Source organism: Chelonoidis abingdonii, chromosome 14, assembly GCF_003597395.2.
Source record: "Chelonoidis abingdonii isolate Lonesome George chromosome 14, CheloAbing_2.0, whole genome shotgun sequence".
Lineage (NCBI taxonomy): Eukaryota > Metazoa > Chordata > Testudines > Testudinidae > Chelonoidis > Chelonoidis abingdonii.
In genome coordinates, this window is record NC_133782.1 from 35,261,886 (window position 1) to 35,276,581 (window position 14,696).

The 14,696-nt window shown below is 57.9% G+C and overlaps 2 protein-coding genes across 2 annotated transcripts in view; both read right to left on the minus strand.

Moving 5' to 3' along the window:
* Nucleotides 1-8,044, minus strand: part of SALL2 (spalt like transcription factor 2) — a 16,116-nt gene extending 8,072 nt beyond the window's left edge. The window contains exon 1 of the mRNA XM_032786024.2: nucleotides 7,947-8,044. Within this exon, the coding sequence (XP_032641915.1) occupies nucleotides 7,947-8,019 (73 nt within the window). The 5' untranslated portion in view covers nucleotides 8,020-8,044. The remainder of the gene's footprint in view (nucleotides 1-7,946) is intronic.
* RAB2B (RAB2B, member RAS oncogene family) overlaps nucleotides 1-14,696 on the minus strand; it is a 225,343-nt gene that overhangs the window by 40,274 nt on the left and 170,373 nt on the right. The gene's annotated exons all lie outside the window — the stretch shown is intronic.

Consider the following 14,696-nt stretch of genomic DNA (forward strand, 5'->3'; position numbering starts at 1 on the left):
ATGGGTCCCTGCGCCCTGAATCTAGCCGTGGGGTTCCCAAGCCCAGCCGTGGGTCCCTGCGCCCTGATGCCTGGGGGCTCCCTGTGCCCTGAATCCAGCCATGGGGTTCCCAAGCCCAGCCAGGGGTCCCTGCGCCCTGATGCCCCGGGGGTCCCTGTGCCCTGAATCCAGCCGTGGGGTTCCCAAGTCCAGCTGTGGGTCCCTGCACCCCAATGCCAAGGGGTCCCTGTGCCCTGAATCCAGCCGTGGGGTTCCCAAGCCCAGCCATGGGTCCCTGCACCCCTATGCCCAGGGGTCCCTGCACCCTGAATCCAGCCATGGGGTTCCCAAGCCCAGCCGGGGGTCCCTGCACCCCAATGCCCAGGGGTCCCCAAGACCAGCTGCGGGTCCCCGAGCTCTGAGCCGAGTCGGGGGTCCCTGTGCCCCAATGCCGAGGGGTCCCTTCGCTCTGAATCCAGCTGTGGGGTTCCCAAGCCCAGCCGGGGGTCCCTGCACCCCAGCGCCTGGGGGTCCCCAAGACCAGCTGGGGGTCCCTGTGCCCTGATGCCGAGGGGTCCCTTTGCTCTGAATCCAGCTGTGGGGTTCCCAAGCCCAGCCGGGGGTCCCTGCACCCCAGCACCTGGGGGTCCCCAAGTCCAGCTGAGGGTCCCCGAGGTCCGAGCCCAGCCAGGGCTCCCTGCACCCTGATGCCTGGAGTCCCTGTGCCCTGAATCCAGCTGCGGGGTTCCCAAGCCCAGTCGGGGGTCCCTGTGCCCTGAATCCAGACAAGGGGTTCCCAAGCCCAGCCAGGGATCCCTACTCCCCAATGTCTGGGGGGTCCCCAATCCATCTGAGGGTCCCCTAGCTCTGAGCCCAGATGGGGGGCCCTGTGCTCCAATGTGTGGCCCTGGTTGGTCCCCGAGTCCAGCTGGGGGTCCCCGAGCTCCAAGCCCAGCCAAGGGTCCCTGTGCCCTCATATATGGGGGTGGGAGAGATGTGTCCCTGCACCCTGTAGATCCCAGCTGCGGGTCCCTGCCCCTCCTGAAGAACCGGGGTCCCTGACCCCTGATACTCCCCTACAGCCACCCTCCCCCATCCCCAGGGCAGCTGCCCTCCAGGGGAGTGTGTGGGACAGATGGAGGTGGGTTTGTGGCCAGAATCCCACTAGGCCAGTGGCTCTCAACCTTTCCAGACGACTGTCCCCCTTCCAGAAGGCTGATTTGTCTTGTGTAACCCCAAGTTCACCTCTCTTAAAAATGACTTGCTGACAAACCCAGACATGACAGAGAAGAGTGGCCCGGCACACTAGCGCTGAACAAGGGCTGACTTCCTCGCTTTGACCCTATAATCACACAACAAGCCAATGGGCACATCGCTATTGTACCCACATTTCCATCTCCGGTGGAGAGAGCAGCACAGAGTCACTGGAGCCATGTTCGTCTGTACTGACTTCCACAGGCTTCTGTAGCCTGCTGTAAACGAGGCCAATCTCCAGCTGAGCTGACGTGTACCCCGGGCTCCGAGCGCTGCCACAGGTGCAGGGTAACCTGGGGACCCAGAAACTGGGTGAACTGGCCTGGCTTCCTTCACACCAGCCCAGCCAGGATCCAGCGCCGCTGGTTCTGGAGCAGCAGAGGTCAGTGTGCACAGTGGGGCCTTCAGGCTTTGGCACCAGACAGACAGACAGACACAGGGGAGCCGGACCGGGGGGCTGTCCCTGACATGTTCGCTCTCACCAGCCACCCCCCAGGGAGCCCTGGCCTGTTTCTCTGGCTCCCTCGGCCGCAGCCAAAGTCCCAAACAGAAAACCCCCAAACTCAACACAAGAAGATTTCCAGGGCTCACAGGGTTACCTAGCAACCGCACAAAGGGTCCCCAGGGGGCTGGGACAGGACCTGCGCTGCACAGAGTGGGGAAGAGACAGATAGACGGAGGATGGATGGTGTATGGAGATGGGTGGGTGGTTGGATGGACAGGTAGAAAAGTGTGTAGGAGAGCACAGACCAATAGATTGGGTGCATGGGGATATATGGAGGAGTGGTGTGTATGGGGATAGATAGATGGGGGGATGCCGGAGGATACATAGCTAGATGGGGTGCTGGAGGACAGATGCAGGGTGCAGGGGACAGAGGAAGGGGTTCAGGGGAAAGATGCAGGGTACAAGAGGCAGAGGAGGGTGTTCAGGTGACAGATGCGGGGTGCAGGGGATACACAGCTAGAAGGGGTGCCAGAGGACCGATGAGGGGGTTCAGGTGACAGATGAGGGGTGCAGAGGACAGATGAGGGGGTGCAGGAATACATAGCTAGATGCGGTGCAGGGGACAGATGAGAGGTTCAGGGGACAGGGGACAGATGAGGGATGCAGGGGACAGATGAGGGATTCATGGGACGGACAGATGAGGGGTTCAGGTGAGAGATAAGGGGTGCAGGGGATACATAGTTAGATGGAGTGCCGGAGGACCCCTGAGGGGGTTCAGGTGACATATGAAGGGTTCAAGGGACAGGGCACAGATGAGGGGTGCCAGAGGACCAATGAGTGGTGCAGGGGACAGGGGACAGATGAGAGGTGTAGGGGATACATAGCTAGATGTGGTGCCAGAGGTTAAGGGGACACATGAGGGGTCAGGGGACAGATGAGGGGGTTCAGGGGACAGAGGAGTGGTTCAGGGGACAGGGACAGAAGAGGGGTGGAGGGGACAGAGGAGGGAATTCAGAGGACAGATGAGGGGGTTCAGGGGCAGAGGAGGAGTGCGGGGGACAGGGATCAGATGCAGGGTGCAGGGGATACATACCTAGATGGGGTGCTGGAAGTTCAGGGGACACATGAGGGGTGAAGGGGACAGAGGAGGGGTGCAAGGGACAGAGGAGGGGTTCAGAGGACAGATGAGAGGTTCAGGGGACAGATGAGAGGTGCACAGGGCCAGCGCTTCCACTTAGGCGACCTAGGCGGTTGCCGAGGGCACTAGGATTTGGAGGAGTGGCATTTTGCCACTCTCGGCGGCAATTCGGCGGCGGGGGGTCCTTCCGTGCTCTGGGTCTTCGGTGGCAATTCTGCGGTGGGATCCGCCATAGAATTGCCGCAGAAGACTCGGAGCGCAGAAGGACTCTGCCCCTGCCGAATTGCCACCAATGACCAGGAGTGCAGAAGGACCCCTGCCTAGGGCACCAAAAACCCTGGCGCTGCTCCTGGAGGTGCAGGGGACAGATGAGGGGTGCAGGGGACAGGGGACATATGCAGGGTAAAGGGAATAGATGCAGGGTGCAGGGGAGAGATGAGTGGTGAAGGGGAAAGATCAGGGGTTCAGGGGATAGAGGAGGGGTGCAGGGGACAGGGGTGCAGGAGACAGATGCGGGGTGCATGTGAGAGATGAGGCGTTCAGGGGATACATAGCTAGATGGGGTGCCAGAGGACCAATGATAGGGTTCAGGTGACAGATGAAGGGGTCAGGGGACAGATGTGGGGTTCAGAGGACAGATGAGGGGTGCAGGGGACATATGCAGGGGTCAAGGGACAGAGAAGGGGTTCAGGGGACAGAGGAGTGGTTCAGGGGACAGGGACAGAGGAGGGAGTTCAGGGGACAGAGGAGGGTGCAAAGGACAGAGGAGGGGGTGCAGGAGACAGATGTCGGGGTTCAGGGGACAGATGCAGGGTGCAGGGGATACATTGCTAGATGGGGTGCCAGAGTTTCAGGGGACACATGAGGGGTGAAGGGGACGGAGGAGGGGGTTCAGAGGACAGATGCGGGGTTCAGGGGAAAGATGTGGGGTGCAGGGGATACATAGCTAGATGGGGTGCTGGAGGAACCATGGGGTGTTCAGAGGTCAGATGCGGGGTGCAGAGGAGGGATGAGGGGTGCAGGGAATACATAGATGCGGTGCCGGAGGACTGATGAGGGGGTTCAGGGGACAGATGTGGGGTGCAGGGGATACATAGCTAGATGAGGTGACGGGGGAACCATGAGCGGGTTCACGGAACAGATGAGGGTTGCAGGGGATACATAGCTAGATGGGGTGCCAGGAGACCCATGGGGGGGTTCAGGGGACAGATGCAGGGGATACACAGCTAGATGGAGTGCTAGGGGACCCTTGGGGGGTTCTGGGGACAGGTGAGTGGTGCAGGGGACAGATGAGGGGTTCAGGGGATAGATGCTGGGTGCAGATGATACATAGCTAGATGGGGTGCCGGGGGTACCCATGGTGGGGTTCAGGGGACAGATGTGGGGTGCAGGGGATACATAGCTGGATGGGATGCCAGGGGACCCTTGGGGGGTTCTGGGAACAGGTGAGGGATGCAGGGGACAGATACGGGGTTCAGGGGACAGATGTGGGGTGCAAGGGATACATAGCTAGGTGGGGTTCCAGGTTCCCATGGGAGGTTTAAGAGCTCAGATGCGGGGTGCAGGGAATACATTGCTATATGGGGTGCCGGGGGTCCCATGGGGGGGGTTCAGGGGACACATGCGGGGTTCAGGGGACAGATGCAGGTTACAGGGGATACATAGCTAGATGGGGTGCTGGGGGACCCATGGGGGGGTTCAGGGGAAAGATGCGGGGCTCAGGTGACAGATGCAGGGTGCAGGGGATATGTAGCTAGATGGGGTGCCGGGGGACCCTTGGGGGGTTCCGGGGAAAGGTGAGGGGTTCCGGGGACAGATGCGGGTTCAGGGGACAGATGCGGGGTGCAGGGGATACATAGCTAGATGGGGTGCCGGGGGACACTTGGGAGGTGCAGGGGATAGATGTGGGGCTCAGGGGACAGCTGCAGGGTGCAGGGGATACATAACTAGATTGGGTGCCTGGGGATCCATGAGGGGGTTCAGAGGAGAGATGCAGGGTGCAGGGGACAGATTCGGGGTGCAGAGGAGAGATGTGGAGTTCAAGGGATAGATGCAGGGTGCAGGGGATACATAGCTATATGCGGTGCTGGGTTTCCATGGGTGGGTCAAGGAGACAAATGCTGGGTGCAGGAGATACATAGCTAGATGGGGTGCTGGGTGACCCACGGGGAGGTTCACGGGACAGATGCGAGGTGCAGGGGACAGATGCGGGGTGCAGGTGATACATTACTAGAAGGGGTGATGGGGTCCCATGGGGGGTTTAAGGGGTCAGATACAGAGTGCAGGGGATACATTGCTAGATGGGGTGCCGGGGATTCCATGTGGGTGTTCAGGGGACAGATGTGAGGTGCAGGGGATACATAGCTAAATGATGTGCCTGGGGCCCATGGGCAGTTCAGGGAACAGATGCGGGGTGCAGGGGATACATAGCTAGATGGGGCTGGGGTACCATGGGGGGTTTAAGGGGTCAGATGCGGGGTGCAGGGGGTACATAGCTGGATGGGGTGCCAGGGGACTCATGGGGGTTTCCGGGGACAGGTGAGGGGTGCAGGGGACAGATACGGGGTGCAGGGGATACATAGATAGGTGGCATTCCAGGAGACCGTGGTGAGGTTAAGGGGACAGATGCAGGGTCCAGGGGACAGATGCAGGGTGCAGGGGATACTTAGATAGATGGGGTGCCGGGAGACCCATGTGGGGGTTCAGGGGAAAGATGCAGGGTTCAGGGGATACATAGCTTGATGGGGTGCTGGGGGACCCATGGGGTGTGCAGGGGACAGATGCAAGGTGCAGGAGATCGATGTGGGGTGCAGGGGATACATAGCTAGATGGGGTGCTGGGGGATCCATGGGGGGTTCAGGGGTCAGATGTGGGGTCAGGGGATACATATCTAGATGGGGTGCCGGGGGACCCATAGGGGGTTCAGGGGACAGATGTGGGGTGCGGGGGATACATAGCTAGATGCGGTACCGGGGACCCATGGGTGTGGTCAGGGGTCAGATGCAGGGTCCAGGGGATTCATAGCTAGATGGGGTACCGGGGACCCATGGGGAGGTTCAGGGGTCAGATGCAGGGTGTAGGGGATACATATCTAGATGGGGTGCCGGGGGAGCTATGAGGGGTTCAGGGGACAGATGCGGGGTACAGGGCATACATAGCTAGATGGGGTACCGGGGACCCATGGGGTGGTTCAGGGGACAGATGTGCGGTGCAGGGGATTCATAGCTAGATGGGGTACCGGGGACCCATGGGGGGGTTCAGGGGTCAGATGCGGCGTGCAGGGCATACATAGCTGGATAGGGTGCTGCGGGACCCAAGGAGGGTGCAGGGGATAGATGCGGGGTGCAGGGGATTCATAGCTAGATCAGGTGCCGGGGGACCCATGGAGGGTTCAGGGGTCATATCTAGATGGGGTGCCGGGGGAGCCATAGAGGCTTCAGGGGACAGATGTGGGGTGCAGGGCATACATAGCTAGATGAGGTGCCGGGGGACCCATGGAGGGTTCAGGTGATAGATGCCGGGTGCAAGGCTTACATAGCTAGCTGGAGTGCCAGGGGACCCATGGGGAGGTTCAGGGGTCAGATGCGGGGTGCAGAGGATACATATCTAGATGGGGTGCTGGGGGAGCCATGGAGGGTTCAGGGGACAGATGTGGGGTGCAGGGCATACATAGCTAGCTGGGTTGCCGGGGGACCCATGGAGGGTGCAGGGCATACATAGCTAGATGGGGTGCCAGGGGACCCAAGGAGGGTGCAGGGGATAGATGCGGGGTGCAGGGGATTCATAGCTAGATCAGGTGCTGGGGGACCCATGGAGTGTTCAGGGGACAGATGCGGGGTGCAGGGCATACATAGCTAGCTGGGGTGCCGGGGGACCCAAGGAGGGTGCAGGGGATAGATGCGGGGTACAGGGGATTCATAGCTACATAAGGTGCCAGGGGACCCATGGGGGGGTTCAGGGGATAGATGTGGGGTGCAGGGCATACATAGCTAGCTGGGGTGCCAGGGGACCCATGGAGGGTGCGGGGGATAGATGCAGGGGCCAGGGGATTCATAGCTAGATGAGGTGCTGGGGGACCCATGGAGGGTGCGGGGGATAGATGTGGGGTGCAGGGCATACATAGCTAGCTGGGGTGCCAGGGGACCCATGGAGGGTGCGGGGGATAGATGCAGGGGCCAGGGGATTCATAGCTAGATGAGGTGCTGGGGGACCCATGGAGGGTGCGGGGGATAGATGTGGGGTGCAGGGCATACATAGCTAGCTGGGGTGCCGGGGGACCCATGGGGAGGTTCAGCGGACAGATGCGGGGTGCAGGGCATACATAGCTAGATAAGGTGCTGGGGGACCCATGGAGGGTGCAGGGGACAGATGCGGGGTGCAGGTGATTCATAGCTAGATGAGGTGCTGGGGGACCCATGGAGGGTGCGGGGGATAGATGCGGGGTGCAGGACATACATAGCTAGCTGGGGTGCCGGGGGACCCATGGGGAGGTTCAGGGGACAAATGTGGGGTGCAGGGCATACATAGCTAGATAAGGTGCTGGGGGACCCATGGAGGGTGCAGGGGACAGATGCGGGGTGCAGGTGATTCATAGCTAGATGAGGTGCCGGGGGACCCATGGAGGGTGCGGGGGATAGATGCGGGGTGCAGGGCATACATAGCTAGCTGGGGTGTCGGGGGACCCATGGAGGGTGCGGGGGACAGATGCGGGGTGCAGGGGATTCATAGCTAGATAAGGTGCCGGGGGACCCATGGAGGGTGCGGGGGATAGATGCGGGGTGCAGGGCATACATAGCTAGATGGGGTGCTGGGGGACCCATGGGGGGGTTCAGGGGACAGATGCGGGGTGCAGGGGATTCATAGCTAGCTGGGGTGCAGGGGGACCCATGGAGGGCGCGGGGGATAGATGCAGGGGCCAGGGGATTCACAGCTAGATAAGGTGCCGGGGGACCCATGGGGGGCTTCAGGGATAGGTGATTTGGCGCTAGGGGCACAGCCCGGGGGAGTTGGAGACTTTGAGGAGTTTCACGTATTTGCGAAGTCCGCCTGCCCGCTCTCCCGGCTCCCCTGCCGGCCCCGGCCCCTCCCAGCAGCACCTGCCACCCCCGGGCCCCCGCCCCCGGCACCCACCGTTCTCGGAGCCCGTGGACCCGTCGCAGTCCGAGATGAGCTGCTGGGGTTTGCGCTGCTTGCGGCGAGACATCCCCGCGGGGGCGCCGGGCCAGGCACCCCTGGGTCCGCCGCTCGGCTCGGGAGCCCGTTGTCTCCGGGACGCTCCCAGGCGGGGTCTCGCCCCCCTCCTCGGAGCATGGACACGCCCCCTCCTTTGCGCCCCTCATTGGAAGCGAAGTCCTAATCCGGCCGGTCACTCGGGTCTCCTTTGTGCTCCTTAACCCCTTCCTGCCTGGCAGGGCCGGGCGCTGGGCTGGGGTGGCTGGTTACCCTGGGCCGGCCTGGTCCAGAGCTGCGGTGCTGGGGCGGGTTCTACAGAGCCGTGGCCGGGGGCTGAGATGCAGCTGCCTCTGGGGTAGGGCAGGGGGAGCTGAACAGCTGCACTCGGGCGGGGGTGGGGTTGGCAGTGCTGTATCCCCGCTAAGCCAGGCAGAGCGGGGTTAGGATGGGAAGTGAGAGCGCTGCCTGCAGGCATGTGAACCATGGCACTGGCGTTAATACCCCAATTCGGGCAAATGCAGCATCCCTTTGCTGCTCACCAAGTGGGCGGAACTTCCCCAAACATGCCCCCCGGGGCACTGGGGTCAGCACTGAGAGCCCCAGAGGGCGCCCCCTACTGAGCCCCTCACCCCACGCCCTGCAGCAGAGCCCCTCATACCCAGCACATGCCCCCTCCCTCCTCCAGCCCTCTCCACTCCCCCCATCCCCGCTCTCCTCCACCCCCCATTACACCCTTCCTTCCTCTTTCTTCCTCTTTTCTTTTCACCTCTTCCCTGTGGCCTCCTGACCTCCTCGAGCACCACAAAAGCCCAGGCCTCACAGCCGGCGCTGCGGGAATGTTAATGAAGCCGCAGCACAAAGGGGGAAAAGACTTCGAAAAACCCTCAGAAAGGGCCCCTTTGAGACAGGTTCGCTGCTGTGTGTGGCTCAGTGGGGAGGGGTTGGGGGGGGGGAGCTCTGAGAACATCTCAGCACGCTGCCTGTGGGAGCCTTGCCTGCCCCCTTCCATTCATGCAGCTGAGAGGAGACTCAGGCACTGGGGCTGGAGAAGGTGGGGGATGCATAGAGGGTATGGGGCTGTGTCTCCTGCAGGGCCCCCTCCCTGTATAAAGGGGGTGCAGAGTGTGTGTGGGGGCTGAATTTACCATAGGCCCATGCTTTATATGTAAATGGGGTGCAGGGGGGGCTGTGTTTCCATAGGGCTCCGCTCCCTGTGTTAAGGGGGCACTGGGGGGGGAGGTTTCCCATGGACTTTAATCCTCATCTCTTCCTTCCCAGTCCAGCCTCCCTGACACATGCATGGAAGCTAAGCTCCTGAAGCTCACAGGGTGATGTTCTCTGCCCCCCAGGGGTGTAGCTGGCCTCTGTGTTTGTGGACATGTGTGGGGACCTTCAGCTGCTCCAGGGGCACTGCTAGGGATGGGTGGGCACGAAGGCACAGACAGGGACCATGCTCCTCCCTCAACCCTTTTGTAAACAGCTGAGCAGCAGCGGGGCACTGGTTTTCAAAAGTGGCCCCAGTTTTTGGTGCCTAGCTTGAGAAGTCTCCCAGGAGCTTAGCGGCCCCTGAGGGGCCCCACTGGGGAGCTGCTAGCTATGACCCCCAGTGGCTAGAAGTGTCTGAAAATACAGGCTCTCACAACTATGAGCACAGAGCGCCCCCAATACTGCTGTGGGGCTGAACCGAGGGGTGCAGAGGCAGCTCTATCTGCCCCATCCATCCTCTTGGATCTGTCCTTGGCCCCCTTCCTGAGTCCCTGGGCAGAGTTAACACCCCTCAGCGCCTCACACCCAGCCCCACTTTACCCCAGCTGGGGATCCGGCCTGCCTTGGCTCCAATGGAGCTGCAGTCAATTGACACCAGCTGGGGATCCGGCCTGCCTTGGCTCCAATGGAGCTGTGTCAGACTGACACCAGCTGAGGATCCGGCCTGCGTTGGCTCCAGTGGAGCTGTGTCCGACTGACACCAGCTGGGGATCCGGCCTGCCTTGGCTCCAATGGAGCTGCAGTCAATTTACACCAGCTGGGGATCTGGCCTGCCTTGGCTCCAGTGGAGCTGTGTCCGACTGACACCAGCTGGGGATCCAGCCTGCCTTGGCTCCAGTGGAGCTGTGTCCAACTGATACCAGCTGGGGATCTGGCCTGCCTTGGCTACAATGGAGCTGCAGTTGATTTACACCAGCTGGGGATCTGGCCTGGCTTGACTCCAATGGAGCTGCAGTTGATTTACACCAGCTGGGGATCCGGCCTGCCTTGGCTCCAGTGGAGCTGTGTCCGACTGACACCAGCTGGGGATCTGGCCTGCCTTGGCTCCAATGGAGCTGTGTCCAACTGACACCAGCTGGGGATCTGGCCTGCCTTGGCTCCAATGGAGCTGCAGTCGATTTATATCAGCTGGGGATCTGGCCTGCCTTGGCTCCAATGGAGCTGTGTCCAACTGACACCAGCTGGGGATCTGGCCTGCCTTGGCTCCAATGGAGCTGCAGTCGATTTATATCAGCTGGGGATCTGGCCTGCCTTGGCTCCAGTGGAGCTGTGTCCGACTGACACCAGCTGGGGATCTGGCCTGCCTTGGCTCCAGTGGAGCTGTGTCCGACTGACACCAGCTGGGGATCTGGCCTGCCTTGGCTCCAATGGAGCTGTGTCCGACTGACACCAGCTGGGGATCTGGCCTGCCTTGGCTCCAATGGAGCTGTGTCCAACTGACACCAGCTGGGGATCTGGCCTGCCTTGGCTCCAATGGAGCTGCAGTCGATTTATATCAGCTGGGGATCTGGCCTGCCTTGGCTCCAGTGGAGCTGTGTCCGACTGACACCAGCTGGGGATCTGGCCTGCCTTGGCTCCAGTGGAGCTGTGTCCGACTGACACCAGCTGGGGATCTGGCCTGCCTTGGCTCCAGTGGAGCTGTGTCCGACTGACACCAGCTGGGGATCTGGCCTGCCTTGGCTCCAGTGGAGCTGTGTCCGACTGACACCAGCTGGGGATCCGGCCTGCCTTGGCTCCAGTGGAGCTGTGTCCGACTGACACCAGCTGGGGATCTGGCCTGCCTTGGCTCCAGTGGAGCTGTGTCCGACTGACATCAGCTGGGGATCTGGCCTGCCTTGGCTCCAGTGGAGCTGTGTCCGACTGACACCAGCTGGGGATCCGGCCTGCCTTGGCTCCAATGGAGCTGTGTCCGACTGACACCAGCTGGGGATCTGGCCTGCCTTGGCTCCAGTGGAGCTGTGTCCGACTGACATCAGCTGGGGATCTGGCCTGCCTTGGCTCCAGTGGAGCTGTGTCCGACTGACACCAGCTGGGGATCCGGCCTGCCTTGGCTCCAATGGAGCTATGTCCGACTGACACCAGCTGGGGATCCGGCCTGCCTTGGCTCCAGTGGAGCTGTGTCCGACTGACACCAGCTGGGGATCTGGCCTGCCTTGGCTCCAGTGGAGCTGCGGCCGACTGACACCAGCGGGGGGATCTGGCCCTATCTTTGTGTTTTAAGCCTGCTGCAGCCTGATGAGGAAGCAGCACTCCCCACTGTGGAAGAGGCCAAACTGCCCTAGAGGAGACACTAAGGTCCAATGATCTGCCCTGGCTCCTTCCTTGAACTTTTCCTGGTGGGACTGGAGAAGTGGGGGGAGGGGACCCACCCTGGTGTGAAAAGGTCAGAACTGCACATTCAAAGCCTTTTGGCTACAATGGAACAAATTTGCAGGGCAGCTGCTCCTGGGGGGGGTGCAGGGAACCAGTGTATCTTAGCTAGGCAGATGGATTGCTTTGTGCTCTTAGCCAAGAGCTTCTAGGGGCGTAGCGTGGTGGGTCATGTTCCTGATGGGCTGAATCTAGGTGTGTAAACATCAGACAATCACAGACTCACATCTGTATGGGGGAGTAGGTGCAACTCAGGCATAAATCCCACCTAGACAGGTGAGTAGGATACAGCACCAGCCCACATCTGGATTAGCAAGTAGGAGGCCAATGTGCAGTGGCATCAAAAAAGCAAACAGAATGTTGGGAATCATGAAGAAAGGGATAGATCAGGGGCTGGCAACCTTTCAGAAGTGCTGTGCCGAGTCTTCCTTTATTCACTCTAATTTAAGGTTTCGCGTGTCAGTAATACATTTCAACGTTTTTAGAAGGTCTCTATCTATAAATCTATAATATGTAACTAAACTATTGTTGTAAGTAAAGTAAATAAGGTTTTTAAAATGTTTAAGAAGCTTCATTTAAAATTAAATTAAAATCCAGAGCCTCCCCGGACCAGTGGTCAGGACCTGGGCAATGTGAGTGCCACTGAAAATCAGCTCGCGTGCCGCCTTCGGCACATGTGCCATAGGTTGCCTACCCTGGGATAGATAATAAGACAGAAGATACCATATTGCCTGTGTATAAATCCATGGTATGCCCACATCCTGAATACTACGTGCAGATGTGGTTGCTCCATCTCAAAAAAAGACATAACTGGAATTGGAAAAGGTTCAGAAAAGTGCAACAAAAAGAATTAGGGGTTTAGAAAGGCTGCTGTATGAGGAGAGATTAGTAAGGCTGGGATTTTTCAGCTTGGAAAAGAGATGACTAAGGAGGGATATGATAGAGGTCTATAAAATCATGACTGGTGTGGAGAAAGTAAACAAGGAAGTGTTATCTTACTCGTTCTCTAACACAGACCTAGGGCACCATGCTGGAAGGTATACAAGTGGGGTTCAAGTGGGTCTGTTTTGGGGCGGCTTGCTTCAGTATCTTATCGAATGATGTGTCTGCATAGATATGCTTGTTAAGTTTGCACGATACCAATGTTGGGAGGGATTGCAACTGCTTTGGGGAAGAGTCAAAATTAAAAATGATCTGGACCAAATTGGAGAAATTGGCTGAAGTAAACAGATGGAGTTCAATAAAGAATGCAAAGTGCTCAACTTAGGAAGGACGATCGTTTCACAATACAGAAATGGGAGTGACTGTCTAGAAGAGTATGGCAGAAAGAGAGATTAGGGTCATAATTGGGACAAAGCTATATGAGTCAACAGTGTGATACTGTTGCAAAAAAGCAACGTGACTCTGGATGCATTAACACGGTGTGTTGGTAACACATCGAGAAGTCATTTTCTGCTCTACTCTGCTGCTGGTTGGCCTCAACTGGGTACTGTGCCAGTTCTGGCACCATTTCGAAGAAAGATGTCGGGAATTTGGAGGGTCCAGAAGAAGAGCAACCAAGAGGTGTTAACGGGTCGTTGAGACCGCAGCTTATGAAGTAAGCGGAAGAGATGTGGTGTGTAGTTTGAAAAGGAAAGACTGAGCGGGGAGGGGGGCATGTTAGCAGTTCAGGTATCTAAAAGAGTGTTCATCAGGAGGGAGAGAATTGTTCCTAGGGCTCTACTGAGTAGAACAGAAGATGGCTTACACTGCGCAGAGGATTTTAGGATTGACATTAGGAAAACGTTCCTAACTGTGGGTGGTTGGGACACGGAATAAATGCCTAGGAGTTGTGGAATCTCCATCTCTGGCATTTTAGAGTAGGTTGGATAATGTCTATCAGGGCTGGTTAGACAGTATTTGTCCTGCCATAGAGGGCTAGGTCCTGGACCTCGAGAACCTTTCGGTCCCTTTCCGCTAGTCCTGAGTTATGACAATGCATAATTAATAGGGCAGCAAGTTTAAACAAACAAAGGAAGTATTTTTTCACAAGTGCGCAGTCAATTGTGGAATCTGCAGAGGAATGTTGTTTAAGGCCAGACTAGGTTAACGGGTTAATAAAAACGAGATCTAGGTAAGTTCATGTATCTGGGACAGGCTCCATCAATGGCTATTAGCCGGATGTGGGCAGCGATTGGTTGTCACGTAGTGCCTCTGTTTTCGGAGACTGGAAATGTGGGTGGAATAGATCACTTTGTATTACTGTATCTTGTTCGTTTTCCTCTGAAGCACCTAACGGGTTATTAGGGGGGCCCACTTGTGTCACAACTCTGGAAGGTATCGAAATGGGTATACACTCAAGCTACATTTTGGGTTAAGTGATTATGATGCACAGTCCTAATGAACCCACCCAAGATTTCGTGACACAATTTACATTGTGAGCTCACATTTGGTTGCGTAATTGAGTAGGTCTTAACACACTCTGGATTGGTTTATGACACAATGCATCAACTACCTGGAATAAAATAATAGGCTTTAATCACAAAGATCTCCAGATTTGTGCAAATTACACTTGTTACACTTGATCCGCATCAAATCTGGAGGATGCAAGTTAACCCATCTGGCTGGTTAAATTGACACACTGACTGATAACCTCTGATGGTGCTGGGAAGAGTTCTCTTTTGCCAGGTGGGGGATATTTGGCCCACCTTGGATGCTGCTTGCGTCGCTCTATCTCAAGCGGGAATAATCAGGCAGGAGCGTGTATTTGGCGCTGGGACCAAACTACACGATTGATGAGGCAACTATCTAGCGCATTTGTTCAGTGGACAGGGGAAGGAGGCAGGGGAAGGAAGAAGAAAGGTAGGAAAAGATAGAAGAGAGAATTTGTCAGGATGATAGAGGGGAAGATCTATACCAGGATAACGCGACACTCTCAGGGAATGGAGAACCCAATGAAGAACTTGAAACTCCAAATATAAAATCTAGTTTCTGCCCCAATTGACAGAATCTTACCCAGATAGCTACCGTTACCGACCTATAATTACACATGGCACCTATAAGGGATAGCTACTCCCCGAGAAATCAAACACA